General features: G+C 37.8%; 1 protein-coding gene across 1 annotated transcript in view; it reads right to left on the bottom strand.

The window, feature by feature from the left end:
- dnaaf9 (dynein axonemal assembly factor 9) overlaps positions 1-19,201 on the bottom strand; it is a 179,419-nt gene that overhangs the window by 134,841 nt on the left and 25,377 nt on the right. The window contains exons 4-6 of the mRNA XM_039751936.1: positions 12,181-12,305; positions 579-675; positions 216-322 (exon numbers count right to left, since the gene is read on the bottom strand). Of these exons, the coding sequence (XP_039607870.1) occupies positions 216-322; positions 579-675; positions 12,181-12,305 (329 nt within the window). The remainder of the gene's footprint in view (positions 1-215; positions 323-578; positions 676-12,180; positions 12,306-19,201) is intronic.

Raw genomic sequence — 19,201 nt, 5'->3', positions numbered from 1 at the left:
AATGAAAGGAAAAAAAAAAGTATTTTGATTCGTAAACTTTTCTTCTTTCTGCATTTGCCAAATATTACAGCCTTAACTTATCCTTCAAGGAATATGAGAAAGCAACAGAGTTCAAATAGTGAATTGTTCTCATTGCTTGAAATCCTATTATCATGCAGATATTTTTAAGTATCACAGAAACTGGCAAAAATTAAGTGGAAAGCATTTGAGTGTACCTTGTGTTTCATGGTGAAAAAGCCACCTCCTCCAATTCCATCAAGGGCAAAAGCTTGAATGATTGGCCATTTTTCCACTACAAACATGTCAAATTTTTGAAAGTGCCCTGCAAGAGTGAATTAGATTAATGACAAATGACAGTATATAAACCCAATGAATACAATAACATTTGCACAGCAGAAACCTTTAGCTAATACAACCTAGGCAATTAACTTTGGCCCGTACCAAGTTACATTATTTCAATTAAATGACTGTAAACAGAGTTAATTAGGACATGACTTGTATAGTTTTAAAAGCAGACCCTCTTTCAAATGTAACTTAAGAGATACAACAATGTCCATAGTTCTTGATTATCCCCTTACCCTGGGAGCTATATGGTACCCCAATTCGGCTGCAGTCTTGAACCATGTCCACAAAGCTTGAAATTTTGAACTCTTCAGCTGCTTCTTCATCTTCATACTGAACAGACCAACAAAGACAAAAAAAATTAGCTCAGCTTTTTAATTACAAAGAAAGTCAAATGCTCAAACTCTAGTAAGAATTAAACTACCATCTACAAACCAAGGACAGAAATTTTCTGCGTGCTAACTAATAGCGCTGCTAAAAAGAAATGGGGAAGAAAAAAAAATGTCTACATAAAGATTTGGGGAAGTCACTGTTTATCTATTACCAGAGGACTGAGACAATACTTTAAAAATATTCTATTAAACATCCACCCAAGTGGCCATCCGGAATGCTCACTTTCTCTCCCACTCCCACTGGACAGGCTGAAGTAGCTGCGGAACTGTGCTCAAAATATGACTGACTGATCATCACACTTCAGCTTGGAATGGAGAACAATAGGTCATCACTGGGTGAAAGAAAGAAGATGCCATCAGAGCACTCCAATGTGTTCAATATGCCTTCATAAATTGTAAGAGAAAATGCACAAAATGGAATAAAAATAAAATATAAAAAGCAAAACAAAAATAATTGTTTTAGAAAAGTTAGGCAAAACAAATAAAGGAAATTTATACAAGCATAAGGACAGCAAAACACATAATTAGAGGAGAAACCTGTGAAACACTGTTTTAGGTATGTTCACACCATATCTTTTGAGAAGCAGGTTTACCACTTATGCACAAGGTCTCTCTCTGTAAGGCACAATCATATTTCAAAGTTGTTTGTGAACATTGCGGCAAGCCAAGAAGACAATCAAAAGTGATAATGGTATTTTTTTTTTTGATCCCCAAGTGTGTTTTCTTTGAGTTAAAACCATATGCTTTTATGCGGTCTGCTCTCTTTGATTATTAAAATATATGATTTGCACAAGTACCAATACAAACAGCACATCACAACTTAGTGAATCTGCTTTTAACAAAGATCTCACCTACTTCAAGCCACTTACCGTGAACGGTTCAACACCATTAGATAGATTAGTTTCATCCCATTCTAATCCTGTACAATTGCCTACAACTGCCCATTCATATTACACATCACACTTGTGCAAAAATTTTGAGTTAGACTCTGATCACAGTTTTGAATCTATTGAGAATGAAGTGTTTGACAAATGACTTGATTCATAGCTTGATTTGTAAGAACTGCTATTGGAATAAATTTGAATCATTGCAGAATGCAATCTTACAGTTTCAGAGTCATGGGTTCAACTGATCTAACTGCAAACTAACTGTTGCACATTCTCCCTAGGTAGTTTACTGAGGGGTACAGGTAATGTTTCTTAGTGCTCCCATAAGTATTCTTACATTGTACCGGTGCTTCTCAAAGTTTCATGTGAGGTTTTTCTAAGCATATTTCATAATTTAAATATATTCTGAAGCACAAAATTAAAAACTTAAATGAGAATTTTGAAGAACTCTGAACATTAGAGAACACTCTCAGATACCTTCCATTTATTGGTTTTAATCTGGCACCTGATGCTAATTTCCTTAATTCCCAATTTATCTGGCTGCACTCCCAATTACTTTGCAAGTACTTTGGTAAGCCGCTCTAAGGTGACTGAAAGCCTGCGAAAAAAAGGTTTTCCAGATGAAGGCCAAAAGTCTAACCCTTTCAGCAAATACATGAGAAGCATGGCTTTCCAAGTTTGTGATTTCTAGAATATTGCAGCTTTATAATGACACTAATTCATTCAAGTCCCGCAAAAATGCTGTTCATCCACATAAGACAAATGCACAAGACGACAGGATAATGTGGAGGCTCAAATGGGAATCGGTTCAACACTACATCTGGAACTGCCCGAGTTCAGCGCTGAACAGGGTAAGCTTCTCTCTCAGAATACTGCGTCTTGTCTTTTAAGATAATTTGGACTAACAGATCACTCTACAGTAACCAAGCCTCTCATTAGCATAAAGAGTCACAAGGCTAGACTAACCTTTACTGATAAGCACATTGTGTGGACAGAGGGGAATTGTCCAGAGTACTTTACTACAACAACAACAACATTTATTTATATAGCACATTCTCCGCTCAGCTAGCTCCCCTCCTATTAGCAACATTTACAGAAGCCAGAGATAACCAATCTCTTCCACAAACCTTTCGCCAAGCACTAATCACTGTCTTTCCAAAACAAAATAAGGACTTATTACAATGTGCATCATACAGACCAATTTCACTTCTGAATAACGACGTTAAAATACTCTCTAAAATCATAGCTAGAAGGATGGAGAAAGTGCTCCCCTCAATAATATCACAAGACCAAACTGGATTTATTAGGGGCCGACACTTATCTTCAAATCTTCGACGCCTGTTTAATGTAATATACTCACCAACTAAATCAAACACCCCAGAAATATTATTATCATTGGATGCAGAAAAAGCATTCGACATGATTGAATGGAAATACCTTTTTACTATTTTGGAGAAGTTTGGGTTTGGCCCGAACATTTGTGCATGGATTAAATTACTGTATACTAACCCAGAAGCTTCAGTTTGCATCAATAACATTTGCTCAGACTACTTTAAACTAGAACGTGGCACAAGACAAGGATGCCCTTTGTCACCACTGCTGTTTGCAATTGCCATTGAACCACTGGCAATACATTGTCGAAATACTGATCAGATAAAGGGGATTAGCAGAGAAGGACTGGAACAGAAAATCTCATTATATGCAGATGACATGGTACTGTATATATCGGACCCAGAAAATTCTGTGCCTGCAGTCTTAGCAGCACTCACAGAATTTCAAAAGCTCTCTGGTCTCAGAATTAATCTGAATAAAAGTGTACTCTTTCCGGTGAATTCGCAAGCATATAATATTAGATTAGACACCCTTCCTTTTATCATTGCAGAACAGTTTAAATACCTCGGGTAAACATCACAAGTAAACATAAAGCTCTTTATCAACAAAATTTCGTGTCTGTATGGAAAAAATTAAACAAGACTTGCATAGATGGTCAACCCTTCATCTCACACTAGCTGGAAGAATTAACACTGTTAAGATGAATATTCTTCCTAAGCTCCTTTTTTTATTTCAAAACATACCAATATACATTAATAAATCGTTCTTTAAGCAATTAGATTCAACAATAACCTCATTTATTTGGAATTCTAAACATCCACGCATCAAAAGAGCGACCCTACAAAGACAAAAGGCAGAAGGCGGCATGGCTCTACCTAACTTCCAGTTTTATTACTGGGCGCAAATATACAGTCGATAAGAACCTGGACACAAATAGAAGAACATACACAGGCATGGACCGCAATAGAAGTAAAATCCTGCAGTACTTCTTTGTATTCCTTGCTTTGTGCTCCAATAAACACACGTTATCGGCAATACACTAATAACCCAATTGTGCTCCACTCACTTAGAATCTGGAACCAATGTAGAAAGCATTTTAAGACGGAGAAGCTTCTTTCTGTGGCACCCTGCAAAAGAACCACCTCTTTCAACCCTCACAAACATATGCAGTTTTAATATCTGGAAAAATTTGGAATTAACTTGCTTAGAGATCTTTATATAGACAACGTCTTTGCATCCTATGAACAATTACGTTCCAAATTTAACATTCCAGCTACAAATTTCTTTCACTATCTTCAAATCAGGAACTTTGTTAAACAGAACCTTCCAGATTTTCCTCATCTTGCACCCTCATCCACGCTGGAAAAATTATTGCTCAATTTCAAGGAGTTAGACTCCATCTCTACAATATATAAAATCCTTTTACAATCCCTTCCTTTCAAAGATCCAAGAGGACACTGGGAAAATGACCTCTCAATTAATATATCAGAAAAGGAGTGGAAAGTAGCAATGCAGAGAATTCACTCAAGCTCCATATGCGCAAAGCATACAATTATACAACTCAAAATTATATATCGAGCACATCTGTCTCGACTAAAACTCTCAAAATGTTTCCAGGGCATGATCCAACCTGCGAGCGTTGCAACCAAGCCCCAGCCTCACTAGGTCACATGTTCTGGGCCTGCTCCAAATTAACATTATTCTGGACAAAAATTTTTAATTACCTCTCAGACAGTCTTGGACTCACAATCCCTCCTAACCCATTAACAGCTGTGTTTGGGGTTCTTCCAGAGGGTCTTAAAGTGGAGAAAGACAAACAAACTGTGATTGCATTCACTACACTGTTGGCACGCAGACTTATTCTGATAAACTGGAAGAACCCAAACTCTCCTCTTTTAAGTCAGTGGGAAACTGATGTGTTATATTATTTAAAATTGGAAAAAATCAAATACTCAGTTAGAGGATCTGTGCAGACTTTTTTCAAAACATGGCAGGATCTAATCAGTAATATTTTGAAATGATTTTATAAAGCACAGAGAATTTGTTGATTTAGGTATTTTTAAAAGCCTTAAATTTTACACCGTTTGGCTTGCTCTCTCTCTCAAGGGTGGGGATCGATCTGTTCTTAGCATAATTCTTTTTTTTTTTGTAAAAACTTGATTGCTATGTATTGATTGTAATAAAATTAATAAATAAATAAATAAATAAATAAATAAATAAAATATTTATATAGCACATTTTCATAAAAATTATGAAGCTCAAAGTGTTTTACACGATGAAGAAAGAAAAAAGAAAAATATAAAAATAAGATTAGGCAATACTAAGTAACAAAGAATAAAGTAAGGTCCTATGGCCAGGAGGTCAGAAAAAAACAACTCTAGAGGGCTGGAGGAAAAAAACAAACAAAATCTGCAGGGGTTCTGAGGCCACATGACCACCCAGCCCCCACTTTAGTGACGAGAGCAAGTTTGAGTCTGTTAGGGACCATTATAAAATGCATAAAACTAGGTAAACGCTGAACCCAAGGTGCATAAAAAGTCAGCTGAAATTGGAGGAGTAAGCATCACGATTTGGGGGATGTTTTTCTGCAGCAGGAGTTGGGCCTCTTATACAGTTACATGGAGGGGCGAATGAAATTGTTTATCACATGAGTTCCTTTCCTGCAAGCATTTCCCAATCAGCCTGCAAATTTCAAGCAGGATAATGGCCCCTGTCGCACAGCAAATGGGTAAGGCAGTTCCATGAAGTTAACAAAATTAAAATAATGAAATGGCCAGTGCAGAGTCCAGATCAAAGACCAATTGAGAATTCCTGAAAAATACTTGGCAACAAAAGTATGGTTAAAAAACCCACTACAGTTACTAGAATGTGGAGGAGACTGGAAGAAGAGTGGACCAAAATGAAACCAGAGCAGTGTAAGAAACTAGTGATATACTCTTATCATTGCATTCCCACTCATAGTACTTGGTATATCCAAGCTACATTTTTAGTAGCTGGGCCACAGTGTTTACATCCCTATAGATGTCATAGTTGTAGTCATTGTACCATACATGCATACTTATAGTATTAGAGGAAATAACAAAAAGGTGATTAAAAGTGTAATCAGCAGGCCAACTGTATGTTTCACTTTTGCTTGCCTCAATTCCTTACCTGTGTACTATGGTTCTATAAAACAAAAAAAAAAAAAAAAGTAATGACAAGGTTTCTCTTTTAATGTGGACTAGCAAAATACCGAGAAGTAGTGTGTTAAAGAAGTTATGAAAAAGAAAAGGAAACATTTTAAAAATAACGTAACATGATTGTCAATGTAATTGTTTTGTCACTGTTATGAGTGTTGCTGTCATAAAGGATTCGATTATTATTATTTGTTTCAATCAGGTTCGTATTTGGAGGATGTGTTGTGTTCAAGTTACATTCTGTGTTTGTCTAGTCTATCCCTGACCATCTCATCTTCGTTGTCAACCGTTGTAAAGATAACAGGTTTCATTCATCGAAGGGATCACTACCCAAATCGGTACGTGTGAATCTAAGATGTTTAACAGGTATTCCCGGTATTAAGTTGTGGATATGCCTGTGAATATTTAGCGGCATTGTGTCTATGAATGTAATTTAAACTTAAGCTTTACACCTTGCTTTCCTATTGATATGTCTACAAAGCGTACTGCATACACAGTCAGTTCACGTGAGCCGCTCGGAGTACATGCATCGAAGGTTCTCAGCTGTGCTTGTGCTATCTCGTGCGATCTTGCGATGTCAACGGCTTTATTTAATGTTAGCTCAGACCCGGCACTTGAAAGTTTCTCTCCCACTTTTGCCGAGTTTGTGCCAAACACTATTCTATCCCTGACCATCTCATCTTCATTTGCATAAGCACAGTCCTTCACCAGAAATTTTAACTCCGTTACAAAGTGATCAAAAGTCTCGTTTATACCCTGCGTCTTCTTATTGAACTTGTATCTCACAAATATTGTATTCGTCGTAGGCATGACAAACGCCAGTGGCAGCGTCTTATTCTCCAACTTCCCATGTAGGTAGAAGGCTGAGATTTGGCAGGCTCATTCCTTATAGCTTACTTACAAAAGCTGGGCAGGTTTCATTTCGAAATTCTACGCGTAATGGTCATAACTGGAACCTATTTTTTCGTCCATATACTATAATAGACTTCTGCTTCGATGCCGTGGGAGGCGGAGTTACGCCTCCCACAGAATTTAGTGCCTGCCCATATAAGGCCATCCGCCAGCGGCAATCCAATAGAAACAATGCCGCTAAATATTCGCGGGTGAAGGACTGTGCTTATGCAGAGGAAGATGAGATGGTCAGGGTGGTGTTTGACACAAACTCAGCGAAACTGCAAGAGAAACTTTTAAGTGCCGGGTCTTAGCTAACATTAAATACAGCCATGGAAATGCATGTACACCGAGCGGCACACGTGAACTGACACAGTGCACAGACAAAAAGCAACAGTTCCAAAGAGTGTTGAACAAAAACCAAATTACACAATTGAGAAGGCAGCAAAAAAATATGAAGCGTGTGATACATACAAGCATACTCATAAGTGCAGCTACTGTGGAAACAAAGCACACGGTGGAAAAAGTCAATGTCCCGCTAAAGGAAGACAGTGTAAAAAAAACCCGTGCATGCAGTGTGTCACGTCTCAGATAAAGAGGAAGACGAGCTGTTTCTTGATGCAGTACGAAACGAATCGATGAATGAAACCTGTTATCTTTACAACGATTGACAAACACGGAATGTAACTTGAACACAACACATCCTACAAATACGAACCTGATTGAAAGAAATTATAATCAAATCCTTGATGACAGCAACACTCATAACGGTCACAAAACTATCACAATCAGTTTACGTTATTATTAAAATGTTTCCTTTTCTTAGCAAAAGCACAGCTGAGAAGCTTCGATGCATGTACTCCATAACGCATTAAAAAAAATAAGGCATTTAAATCACAATTTCAATTCCAAGCAAAGGGGAACTTTTGTCAATGCATGATTACATTGATGCACACATCAGAACTACAAAAATGTTAGAGTCAGAATAAAGCGTGTTCCTACGACTGATCGGAGGAAATTTTCATTTCAAAAGACTATCCAACGGAAGCCTTGATAAAAGCGTGGTTTTGTGCACATTCAAAAGCAAGCAAAATTAGATGCATTACAGAAAGCGGACTTTGTGGCTCTTACTGGGGATCATTGGACTTCCGTGACCGTTAGTAATTCTAATTACATCTAATTACAAAATGTTCAATGATCACACTGTTTTAGCCTAATGTACAAAATAATTTTGGCTAAGGTTACTCAGAGTTTAAAGGTGAAGCTGGTCAAATTACCTTTTATGTTTCTGCCTTATTTTTTTTAAGAAGACAAAATGCACTTTATGTTGAAATTTTTGTTATTATTATTTAAAGACAATACCATTCTGAAAATGTAGTTAAAGTACTTAAAATACCACTTTATTTTTAAGTCTGCCCAATTTTAGCCAGGGATGATATTTTTGTTTCTTTTTTTAATTGAAATGCAGTTTAAAAGCATTTTTTATTTCAGAAATTAAATTAGCTTGAGTTTACAATATTCATGTCCATGTTTATTATTTGATTCTGTCGCACAGTAAAAACCCTTTTAAATTTAAAAAAAAATTTGCGATTTGGGGCAAATTTTCATGTGTGATTGCATACGATTAATCAAGATTAATTATTACACAGCCTCTAATTAATTAGATTAATTTTTTTAATTGAGTCCCACCCCTAATATATATATGTAGATATTATATACAGTGGTGTGAAAAACTATTTGCCCCCTTCCTGATTTCTTATTCTTTTGCATGTTTGTCACACAAAATGTTTCTGATCATCAAACACATTTAACCATTAGTCAAATATAACACAAGTAAACACAAAATGCAGTTTTTAAATGATGGTTTTTATAATTTTGGGAGAAAAAAAAAATCCAAACCTACACAGGGCCATGTAGGTTTGGATTTTTAAATCTAAATAATAAAAACCATCATTTAAAAACTCCATTTTGTGTTTACTTGTGTTATATATGACTAATGGTTAAATGAGTTTAATGATCAGAAACATTTTGTGCGACAAACATGCAAAAGAATAAGAAATCAGAAAGCAAATAGTTTTTCACACCACGGTATATATATATGTGTGTATATACAGTATATATGTAGATATATATATGTATATACTAGCAGAATTCCCGCGCTTCGCAGCGGAGAAGTAGTGTGTTAAAGAAGTTATGAAAAAGAAAAGGAAACATTTTAAAAATAACGTAACATGACTGTTAATGTAATTGTTTTGTCATTGATATGAGTGTTGTTCTCATATCTCTCTCTATTATATATATATATATATATATATATATATACATACATATCTCTATATCTTAGATAGATAGATAGATAGATAGATAGATAGATAGATAGATAGATAGATAGATAGATAGATAGATAGATAGATAGATAGATAGATAGATACTGCTCAAAAGAATTAAAGGAACACTTTTTAATCAGAGTATAGCATAAAGTCAATGAAACTTATGGGATATTAATCTGGTCAGTTAAGTAGCAGAGGGGGTTGTTAATCAGTTTCAGCTGCTGTGGTGTTAATGAAATTAACAACAGATGCACTAGAGGGGCAACAATGAGATGACCCCAAGAAAAAGGAATGGTTTAACAGGTGGAGGCCACTGACATTTTTCCCTCCTCATCTTTTCTGACTGTTTCTTCACTAGTTTTGCATTTGGCTACAGTCAGTGTCACTACTGGTAGCATGAGGCGATACCTGGACCCTACAGAGGTTGCACAGGTAGTCCAACTTCTCCAGGATGGCACATCAATACGTGTCATTGCCAGAAGGTTTGCTGTGTCTCCCTGCACAGTCTCAAGGGCATGGAGGAGATTCTAGGAGACAAGCAGTTACTCTAGGAGAGCTGGAGAGGGCCATAGAAGGTCCATAACCCATCAGCAGGACCAGTATCTGCTCTTTGGGCAAGGAGGAACATGATGAGCACTGCCAGAGCCCTACAACATGACCTCCAGCAGGCCACTGGTGTGAATGTCTCTGACCAAACAACCAGAAAGACTTCATGAGGGTGACCCAAGGGCCCCATGTTCTCTAATGGGCCCTGAGCTCACTTCCCAGCAGTATGCAGCTCGATTGGCATTCGCCATAGAATACCAGAATTGGAAGATGCACCACTGGTGCCCTGTGCTTTTTACAGATGAGAGCAGGTTCACCCTGAGCACGTGACAGAAGTGAAAGGGTCTGGAGAAGCCATGGAGAACATTATGCTGCCTGTAACATCATTCAGCATGAGCAGTTTGGTGGTGGGTTAATGATTGTCTGGGGAGGCATATCCATGGAGGGTCACACAGACCGCTACAGGCTTGACAAAGGCACCTTGTCTGCCATTAGGTATCAGGATGAAATCCTTGGACCCATTGTCAGACCCTATGCTGGTACAGTGGCTCCTGGTGCACGACAATTCCTGGCCTCATATGGTGAGAGTATGCAGGCAGTTCCTGGAGGATGAAGGAATTGATACCATTGACTGGCCACCACACTTTCCTGACCTAAATCCAATAGAACACCTCTGGGACATTATGTTTTGGTCCATCTAATGCCACCAGGTTGCACCTCTGACTGTCCAGGAGCTCAGTGATGCCCTGGTCCAGATCTGGGAGGAGATCCCCAACAACACCATCTGTCATCTCATTAGACGCATGCCCCGATGTTGTCAGGCATGTATACAAGAACACAGGGGCCATACAAAGTGCTGCGTACAATTTGAGTTGCTGCAATTAAATTTTGGCAAAATGGACTAGCCTGCCACATAATTTATTCACTCAAATTTTTGGGGCGTCTTTGAATTCAGGGCTCTGTAGGTTGATCATTTTCATTTCCATCAAACGATGTGGCATCCTTTCGTTCCTAACACATTACCCAGTCTATATCAGTATAGATATCCAGGAGGATTTCTTTTTCCCATTGAGATCTGATGCGTTTTCAAAGTGTTCCTTTAATTTTTTGAGCAGATTATATATATAGCAAAATACCCGCGCTTCGCAGCGGCGAATTACTGCATTAAAATTTTTATTAAGAAGAAAATTAAACCTTTTTAAACTGAGGGAAAATATGCCAATAATTATTTGTTAAGGATCTCTTTGTATACCACATTGCGAGTTCGGCCCTCTGGTTGTAACGTGACCAAGCTGTGTGCTGAGCTTACTCTTTAATCGGTTTCAGTTTCATGGTTTGTTTCAATTACGACAGTATTTGCAGGATTTGTTGCATTGAAGTGACATTCGGCATCTGTCAAGCATTTTAAGCACACAACCAGTTTCATCGATAAAATCACATCCAGCTTTTGAGAGTTTAAACATTCATAAACATCAAAGTGTCCACTACTGAAATCGCCACCTGTCAATCTAAGTTGTTTAAGAGGCATTGGCGGTTGTCAAAAGGTGTTAAATATTTGGCCATGCATGTCTTTAGACTGTGGGAGGAAACCGGAGTATCCGGAGGAAACCCAAACAGACAAGGGGAGAACATGCAAACTCCACACAGTTTGGACCCAGGAAACTAACCCGGGTCTCCTAACTGCGAGGCAGTAGCGCTATGCACTGTGCCACCGTGCCGCCCATTCAAACATTTCATTTCCAAATAAAATTATTTTTGCAGTTTAAGAAGTGTTGTTTTTTTATACAGGTATTGTCAAACTTAGGTCACAGAGTTGCACGAAAGACAAGGAAAATACAGGTACTTTTTTGCTGTATAGAGAAGGCAGGTACAGTCTAAAGAGCCATGTAACCATGGCACGGGCAATTGTCCTGCTTTAGCTCCCATCTTTAGATTAAAAGAACAGCAGCGATTCAGAATCACTGCTGAGGCACTAACAGCCTAGAGAAGACACATTAGGAGAATGCGAGGAAGAGCAGATCAAAGTCCAGTGTTAAAATGTTAAGCATAATGCAACAAGCATGGTGCGTGGTAACCCTGATCCTGCAGAGGACAACCAATTGCTTTTTCTTGGTTTACTGTTTACCTGACACAACAGAGCAGCTACAGAGCAGCCCCATATACATGTAGTGAATAGGAGTGAAAGATGAATCTACAACTGTGCAGATTCTTAACTACACGACTATGGCTTACTGCCTTACTGAGGTATAAGCAAAGCTTTAAGCACACAAAAATACACACATACCTCTGCCTCTGTCATACAGTGGAAGCACAGATTACGCCAGTGGCTCACATAGGGAAGAAGATAACTGTAGTTCACTGGGTTGCAGTATAAATGAACTTTATCGCTTTTGATCAGTAGAATTACATCTAGAAGAATAAGATAAAAGGCATAAGTATACAAAATTTGTAATAAACTGCAGCAATTATATAAAAGTATTTTCCCATTGGCAAGCAAAATAAATGGGGAAAAAAACAATACTTGACTACAGCTAAGGAATACTTAGCATTTATATATCAGGCACAAATCAGTTACAGGTTAACTATGGACACTTTTAGTGGACATATTCATTGTCTAAAATATAATGTCCTTATAAAATGTTGATCTAATTTTAAATTAGCTTCAGCCTTAACAAAATAATCTATACAGTTTCATAAATCTATTAAAAAATGAATACAAGGAGGAAAGGTTTCTATGGATTGCTTTCAGTGGGTGGGGGATGTTCAGAGTTGTAAAAAGTACTCAGAAATGATACTTAAGTAAAAGTACACTGACAAATTTTTACTTTAATCAAAGTAAGAAATACTTGAGTAAAATTAGAAAGTAGGTTCTTTTAAAAGTTCTCAAGTACCAAAAGTAAAAGTACACTTTATAATAAGATAGTGCAAGGCTTTTTCTAGACAACATATTTTTTATTTTTATACAACATTCACACAATATTACTGCTACAGAATTATAAATCATCTAAATGCTCAGTACATACAGTAACTGCAGTCAGTGTTACAGTAATTACCTGAAATGTGCTACAAATGAGTGTGAATAGGACTTATACAGTGCCTCCCCTACTGAGATACCCACAGCAATATATGAGGCACCTCTACTTCAGAGAGAACAATAATAATGTGAAGTACAAAACCAAGTAGAACAAATTAAGTGAACAGCTCACAACCTTATCATGTCAATAAATAAATTTAAAAAAAATTTTAAAAAGTGAAAAATCAACACAGATTGGGCTTATTGCATGAGAACTGAAGATCTGTCTCTCCCTTACATTCACTTGTGAAGAAACTCGTCTTATATTCTGTGCACAACACTGGGGGAATGACATCTTCCTTGTAGATATTTAATGAGAATCTTTCAAAATGTAACTGTTAACTATTTTAGAAAAAACTGAACACATTTTGACCATACAAATGGATTTCAGATATACAGATTATGCGACATAGGTTATAAGACAACAAAATCAGTGTGTGCTAAGTTATGGTCTGCCTTGAATTTTGAAACCTCAGGGCTCGCGATAAACAATATAGTACATGAACTGAACTCTTTGATTCGTTGTCAATAACCAACATATTTGAAATAGGAAGCCTAATTAAATTATGGCCACAGAATTACATATATAGTTGATTAAGGTTGCATCAATTGATTAAGGTTGTGTTAATATACTAATAACCATAAACAAGAAATTACTTTACCAAATTCTCTATATACCATTACAAACAGTGTTTACATGCATAAGCAAAATCAGGATAAGATATGTAACCCATTTACGGCCTCTGGATTCCTCCTTGGGCAAAAACACTTCTACATACGGTATTTAAACTGTGCAAAACACACACATACACACACAGGAGAAGGAATAATGCAATTGCCCAAGCATTTGCCTAGGGAATTTTATCTTGTGGATGTGTATAATGTGTGTGAAGCTCACAGATGCGCAGGCAAACAGAGAGGAACCGCAGACAACAAAATCCCTAAATGTAACCAGTCTAAGGGTTACATTGCCAAAATACCAGGTTACTCACAGAGAAAGCACTATTTCTAACCCAGGTTTCTTAGAGACCAATAAACCAGTTTCTTTAACTGGAATAAGGGTTTATGTGGCATTTTAGAAACAAGGTTTCTATTAATAACTGGGCTAGTAAAATACACAAACATCATGCAATGTATACCAAAAAACAAATTTATATATAATACAAGCTCTAGCTTCCAAATGTAAATAAAGCTTTAATTTCCATACATAAAATAAAATTCCTATTTGTTCAATATCCACCACAGTCCGCGAATCCTTTAGATGTATTTTTTAAAACATTAAGCAAGCTTTCATGTGCTGCCATAAAGCCCAGATAAGTGGAGAGTTTCAGTAGTGGTTCTCTTTCTAGAAGATTCCCCATCTCCATACAGGTTCTCTGGTGCTCAACCAGAGTGATCAGAGTTCTTGGTCTTACCATGGCCCTTCTCCCACAATTACTCCATTTGGCTGGGCATCCTGGTCAAGGAAGACTCATAGTTGTTCCAAACTTCCTCCATTTAAGAATTATGAAGGAAACTGTTCTCAGAAACTCTCAACAACATGTTTTTAGTAGCCTTTTCCAGAACTGTGCCTTAACACAATCCTGTTTCTAGCTCTGCAGGCAATTCCTTCAATGCCAAGGCTTGGTTTTTGCTCTGATGCACATTTTCAACCATGGGATCTTGTTCTGACAGATATGTGTGAACTGAATTCACCACAAGTGAACTACAAGCAAGGTGCAGAAACATCTCAGTGATGATCAATGAGATGAGATGAATGGGATGCACTTCAGCCATATTTCAAGTGTCATAGCAAAAGAGTCAAAATACTTGTGTCCATGTGATATTTCAGTTTTTTTTTTATTTTTAATACATTTGCAAAATTTCCAAAAATCCTGATTTCACTTTGTTATTCGGAGGCACCGAGTGTTGTTTGAAGAATGAACAAATTAATTTAAATTGATTTTAGCATAAGGCTGTAACATAATAAAATGTGTAAAAAGTGAACAGATATTAATATTTTCTCAATGCACTTCATGGTTTGCAAAATTCTAATTCTCTGAAAAGATGTTCTGAAATTTCTCCCAAAATGTGTCAAGAATTATCAATTTTACAATAAGCATGCTGCGCCCGCCATTAACTGCTTTATCAAATACTAGCTGTGCTACCCTTTGAATGAAATCTAAGCAATCAATGCAGACCTCAGCATCAACGTTAGCAGTGCACCACGCAATTCTGTGTCTCTGTTATACCAATTTTGTTGGTACCCCTCAACAGACAAGGACCCACAATTGCCTCATTGTTTTTGCTTTAGTGTTTTGACTCAATAGAGTATGTCAAATACAGTAACACAAATGAAAATGGCATGAACAAAAATGATGGGACCTATAACCTAATATTTTGTTGCACAACTATAAGTGGCAATCACTGCAAACAGGTGATTCCTGCAGTTCTCAGTGAGACTTCTGTACCTTTCAACATTTGTGATACTAATTAAGGAAAACATCTAGTTTTAAAAATGATAGTAATCCAATTATTTATGATATAATGTTATTTATGACCACTTTAGAGTATCTGTAGAATAAGCATAAGAATAACAGGTGCGCCGCAGGGGACTGTACTTTCTCCAGTCCTGTTCAGCCTATATACATCGGACTTCCAATACAAATCGGAGTCCTGCCACGTGCAAAAGTTTGCAGACAACACTGCTATCATGGGCTGCATCAGGAGTGGACAGGAGGAGGAGTATAGGAAACCAATCAAGGACTTTGTTAAATGGTGCGACTCAAACCATCTGCAACTGAACACCAGCAAAACCAAGGAGCTGGTGGTGGATTTTAGGAGGCCTAGGCACCTCATGGAACCCATGATCATCAGAGTTGACTATGTGCAGAGGGTGCAGACCTATAAATACCTGGGAGTGCATCTGGATGATAAATTGAACTGGACTGCCAATACTGATGCTCTGTGTAAGAAAGGACAGAGTCGACTATACTTCCTTAGAAAGCTGGCGTCCTTCAACATCTGCATTAAGATTCTGATCAGACGGTTGTGGCGAGGGATGCCTCACGCCTGGACAAACTGGTGAGGAAGGCAGGCTCTATTGTAGGCATGGAGCTGGGCAGTTTGACATCTGTGGCAGAGCGACAGGCACTGAACAGGCTCCTGTCAATAATGGAAAATCCACTGCATGCACTGAACAGTATCATCTCCAGACAGAGGAGCAGCTTCAGCAACAGACTGCTGTCACTGTCCTGCTCCACTGACAGACTGAGGAAATCGTTCCTCCCCCACACAATGGGACTCTTTAATCCCACCCGGGGTAAACGTCAATATTATACAAAATTATTGTCTGTCTGTTATACCTTCATTGTTATCACTCTTTAATTTAATATTGTTCTTTATCAGTATGCTGCTGCTGGAGTATGTAAATTTCCCCTTGGGATTAACAAAGTATCTATCTAAGCAATACTTATCTCTTTTCACATTTGCTTTGTTTTACTCAATGACATATCAAAGGCATGCAGATATACAGATATACATGGAACAGCTGCTTTTCACTTAGATATCTCTTCAGGAGACATTTAGCACTTTTTCCAGTGAGTTGTAACAGTACCAACAAATGTCTGTATGTCATTTTGTATGGGATTAATAATATCATTGTCAATATTTGCGGCGAGCCATCTGTTTAAATGACAGAGACACAGCAAGCACACAAACACTTAATCTTAAATTAAGGTGGATAAAGAACTGTGCTAGATGCAGCTCTCTACTAATGTTGCTCTTATTTTTTTGGAGTTGGTGGGGGGTGGGGTTTGAATGTTGATTTGGTTTGATTTTGAATCATATTATTTGTATGCATTATGCTATTCGTATCTGATTGAGACATTTTTTGCTTCAATATTTTGTTTATCGAATAAAGGAAACATTTTAAAAAGCCATTTTTATTGAGCTACTGATACATGAGAATTAAGTTTCCTAAATGCCTGTATCATTAGTCAACACACAAAAAGAAAAGCAGTAACAATTAGTTCATGTCCATTAGCTGAATAATATTTTAGATATGATGAAAAGCAGACATATATTCTCCTAGGCTAAAATGAAAAAAAAAATGTAAATTCAAACACAACTTTTTACTATGTGGAATCACAGTAGTGTAGAGGTTTAGTGCTACTGCTGGGCTACTCCAAATGCTCCAAATGCTAGCCAGGACACAGTCTACATGACATTTATTCCATATACTCTGCTTTTCACTCACATGCCAAAGAAATACATGTTAAGTTAATATGTTCCTCCAAATTATCTGTAGGTGTGTGTCACCAACAATTAATTGGCACCCGATTCAAGAATGGATAATTATTTAAATACCCGTCACCCCGTTAAATCCAACAGACAGATACGCAGACACAGGATAAAAGCATAAAGATGTTCCTTTTTATTCTTTTCCTTCTTCACAGTGCCTTTCAAGCACCACAGTCACCATAAACACAATAAATAAACAATAAATCAATGCCATTCTCCCCTCCACACCTCCCAGCAAGCTGTCTTCTACCTCCCAACTCTGGCTTTCTTGCTGGGTCCTCAGTAGTCCTTTATATAGTCCTTGACCCAGAAGTACTTCTATTCTTCTGTCCCTGTGACTTGCCAGCACTTCCGGGTCAAATGGAAGACTTGAGGTATTCTTCAACCTAGAAGTATTTTGGGGCTTCCGACCCCATGACCTGGGAGTACTTCCAAGCTATATGAGAAATACAAATCCCCAGATCTTCCTGCAGCATCTCCTGGCAGCACCCACGGTACCCAGCAGGGCTGTGCTGCTGAACTACAAATTCCATGATGCCCTGCGGGAAATCCGGGGCACTGCTATGCTGCAGGGAACTCACCATCTGGTGTCTTGGGAGAGACAGTGTCTCATTGTAGCTGCCTTCTCCAATCCTTCTTCTCTTTGGGCATCCCAGCCGGGTTGAGCAGCCGGCCGTCTGCCCCAACCTATTATAGAGTGAAAGCATTCCCTATTACAGTTAATATAGGAAGCCTGAAATAAGTATACGTACAATTATTAATAGCTTAGTATTTTAAATAGACAATCTTCTTATATAATACACCACCGTGGCTGTCAGTTGTCTGTCCTGGATTTTAAATCACCTGTAGCTCACAAACTGTTTGACCTATTGACTTGACATTTGGTACACATATATTATTACTATCCACTTTTGGAGTGATGATTGACCTCCAAGATTATTCCTCTTTTTATTTTATTGTAGAATCAACTCTTGGCAGCGGCCAGCAGGGAGGCCGTGTGGCACATGCGTATGGGTGTCAATCTCATTCTTACCACCTTTGCTGTCACTTCCCCTACCTCTTCATATCTTAAATCATTCTTAAGCCAGCAGCAAGTGAAAAATTAAGGAAAACATACTACGTAATTGCAACTTATTTGTAACTTAGGCAAAGAAATGTAATATTAGTGTTACATTAGTGAGAGGCGTTCATGTTTAACTCCCTAAGACTAAGTCAGGAAAGTAAATTTTATGACAAGGTTGGGGGAAGCGCCTCAAACAAGTTTGACCAATATTTCTCTGCTGGAGTCTCTCAGTCAACCCCACAGGAAAGCCAGGTAGTCTAACTGCCAAGCCTAAACACATGGTTTGGAGGGCATGTGTGAAGGTATTTTGTCCCCCCCATTGGTCGGAAGTATGGCTGTTTGGAACTGGCTTGTATCAAAAGCCTTTAAGTACCATGACACCCTATTGGTTGTAAGGGTTGGACAGAAAACCTATAAATTTGCTTGCTTTACCCCTCGCTCTCTCTCACCAAACTGATTAAAGACCATCTCACACACCATGAACTGAAAAGGACAACACAATGAAGAGCGCAGCTCGGCAGCCATATTGAGAGAGGCATGCGGCCTGTTCTGAAGAAAGCCATCTACAAAATGATGCCTTTATTAGAGACATTTTAAGTAACTAACAAGGATGTGTGCCGCCTGAAACTACACATCACCATTCATCAGGTTGTATGGTTGCCAATATTCAAATGTACTTTGCATATTGTTATCATTTATGAATATTATCAATAATACATTCTTTAAATTGTAACTTAACTCCTGCTTGTCTTTTGCTACACCCAATTGCCCGAGGTTATAGTTGTTGAAGGGAAGGTGGGGAGAAGTTATACGGTACAATACTTTATAAACAGTGGTACATCTGTGAGATTTGAGGCATTCAGACAAAAGATACATAGTAATAATACA

Source organism: Polypterus senegalus, chromosome 4, assembly GCF_016835505.1.
Source record: "Polypterus senegalus isolate Bchr_013 chromosome 4, ASM1683550v1, whole genome shotgun sequence".
NCBI lineage: Eukaryota > Metazoa > Chordata > Cladistia > Polypteriformes > Polypteridae > Polypterus > Polypterus senegalus.
Note: the sequence above shows the minus strand (reverse complement) of the source record. Positions and strands in the feature narration are given on the sequence as shown.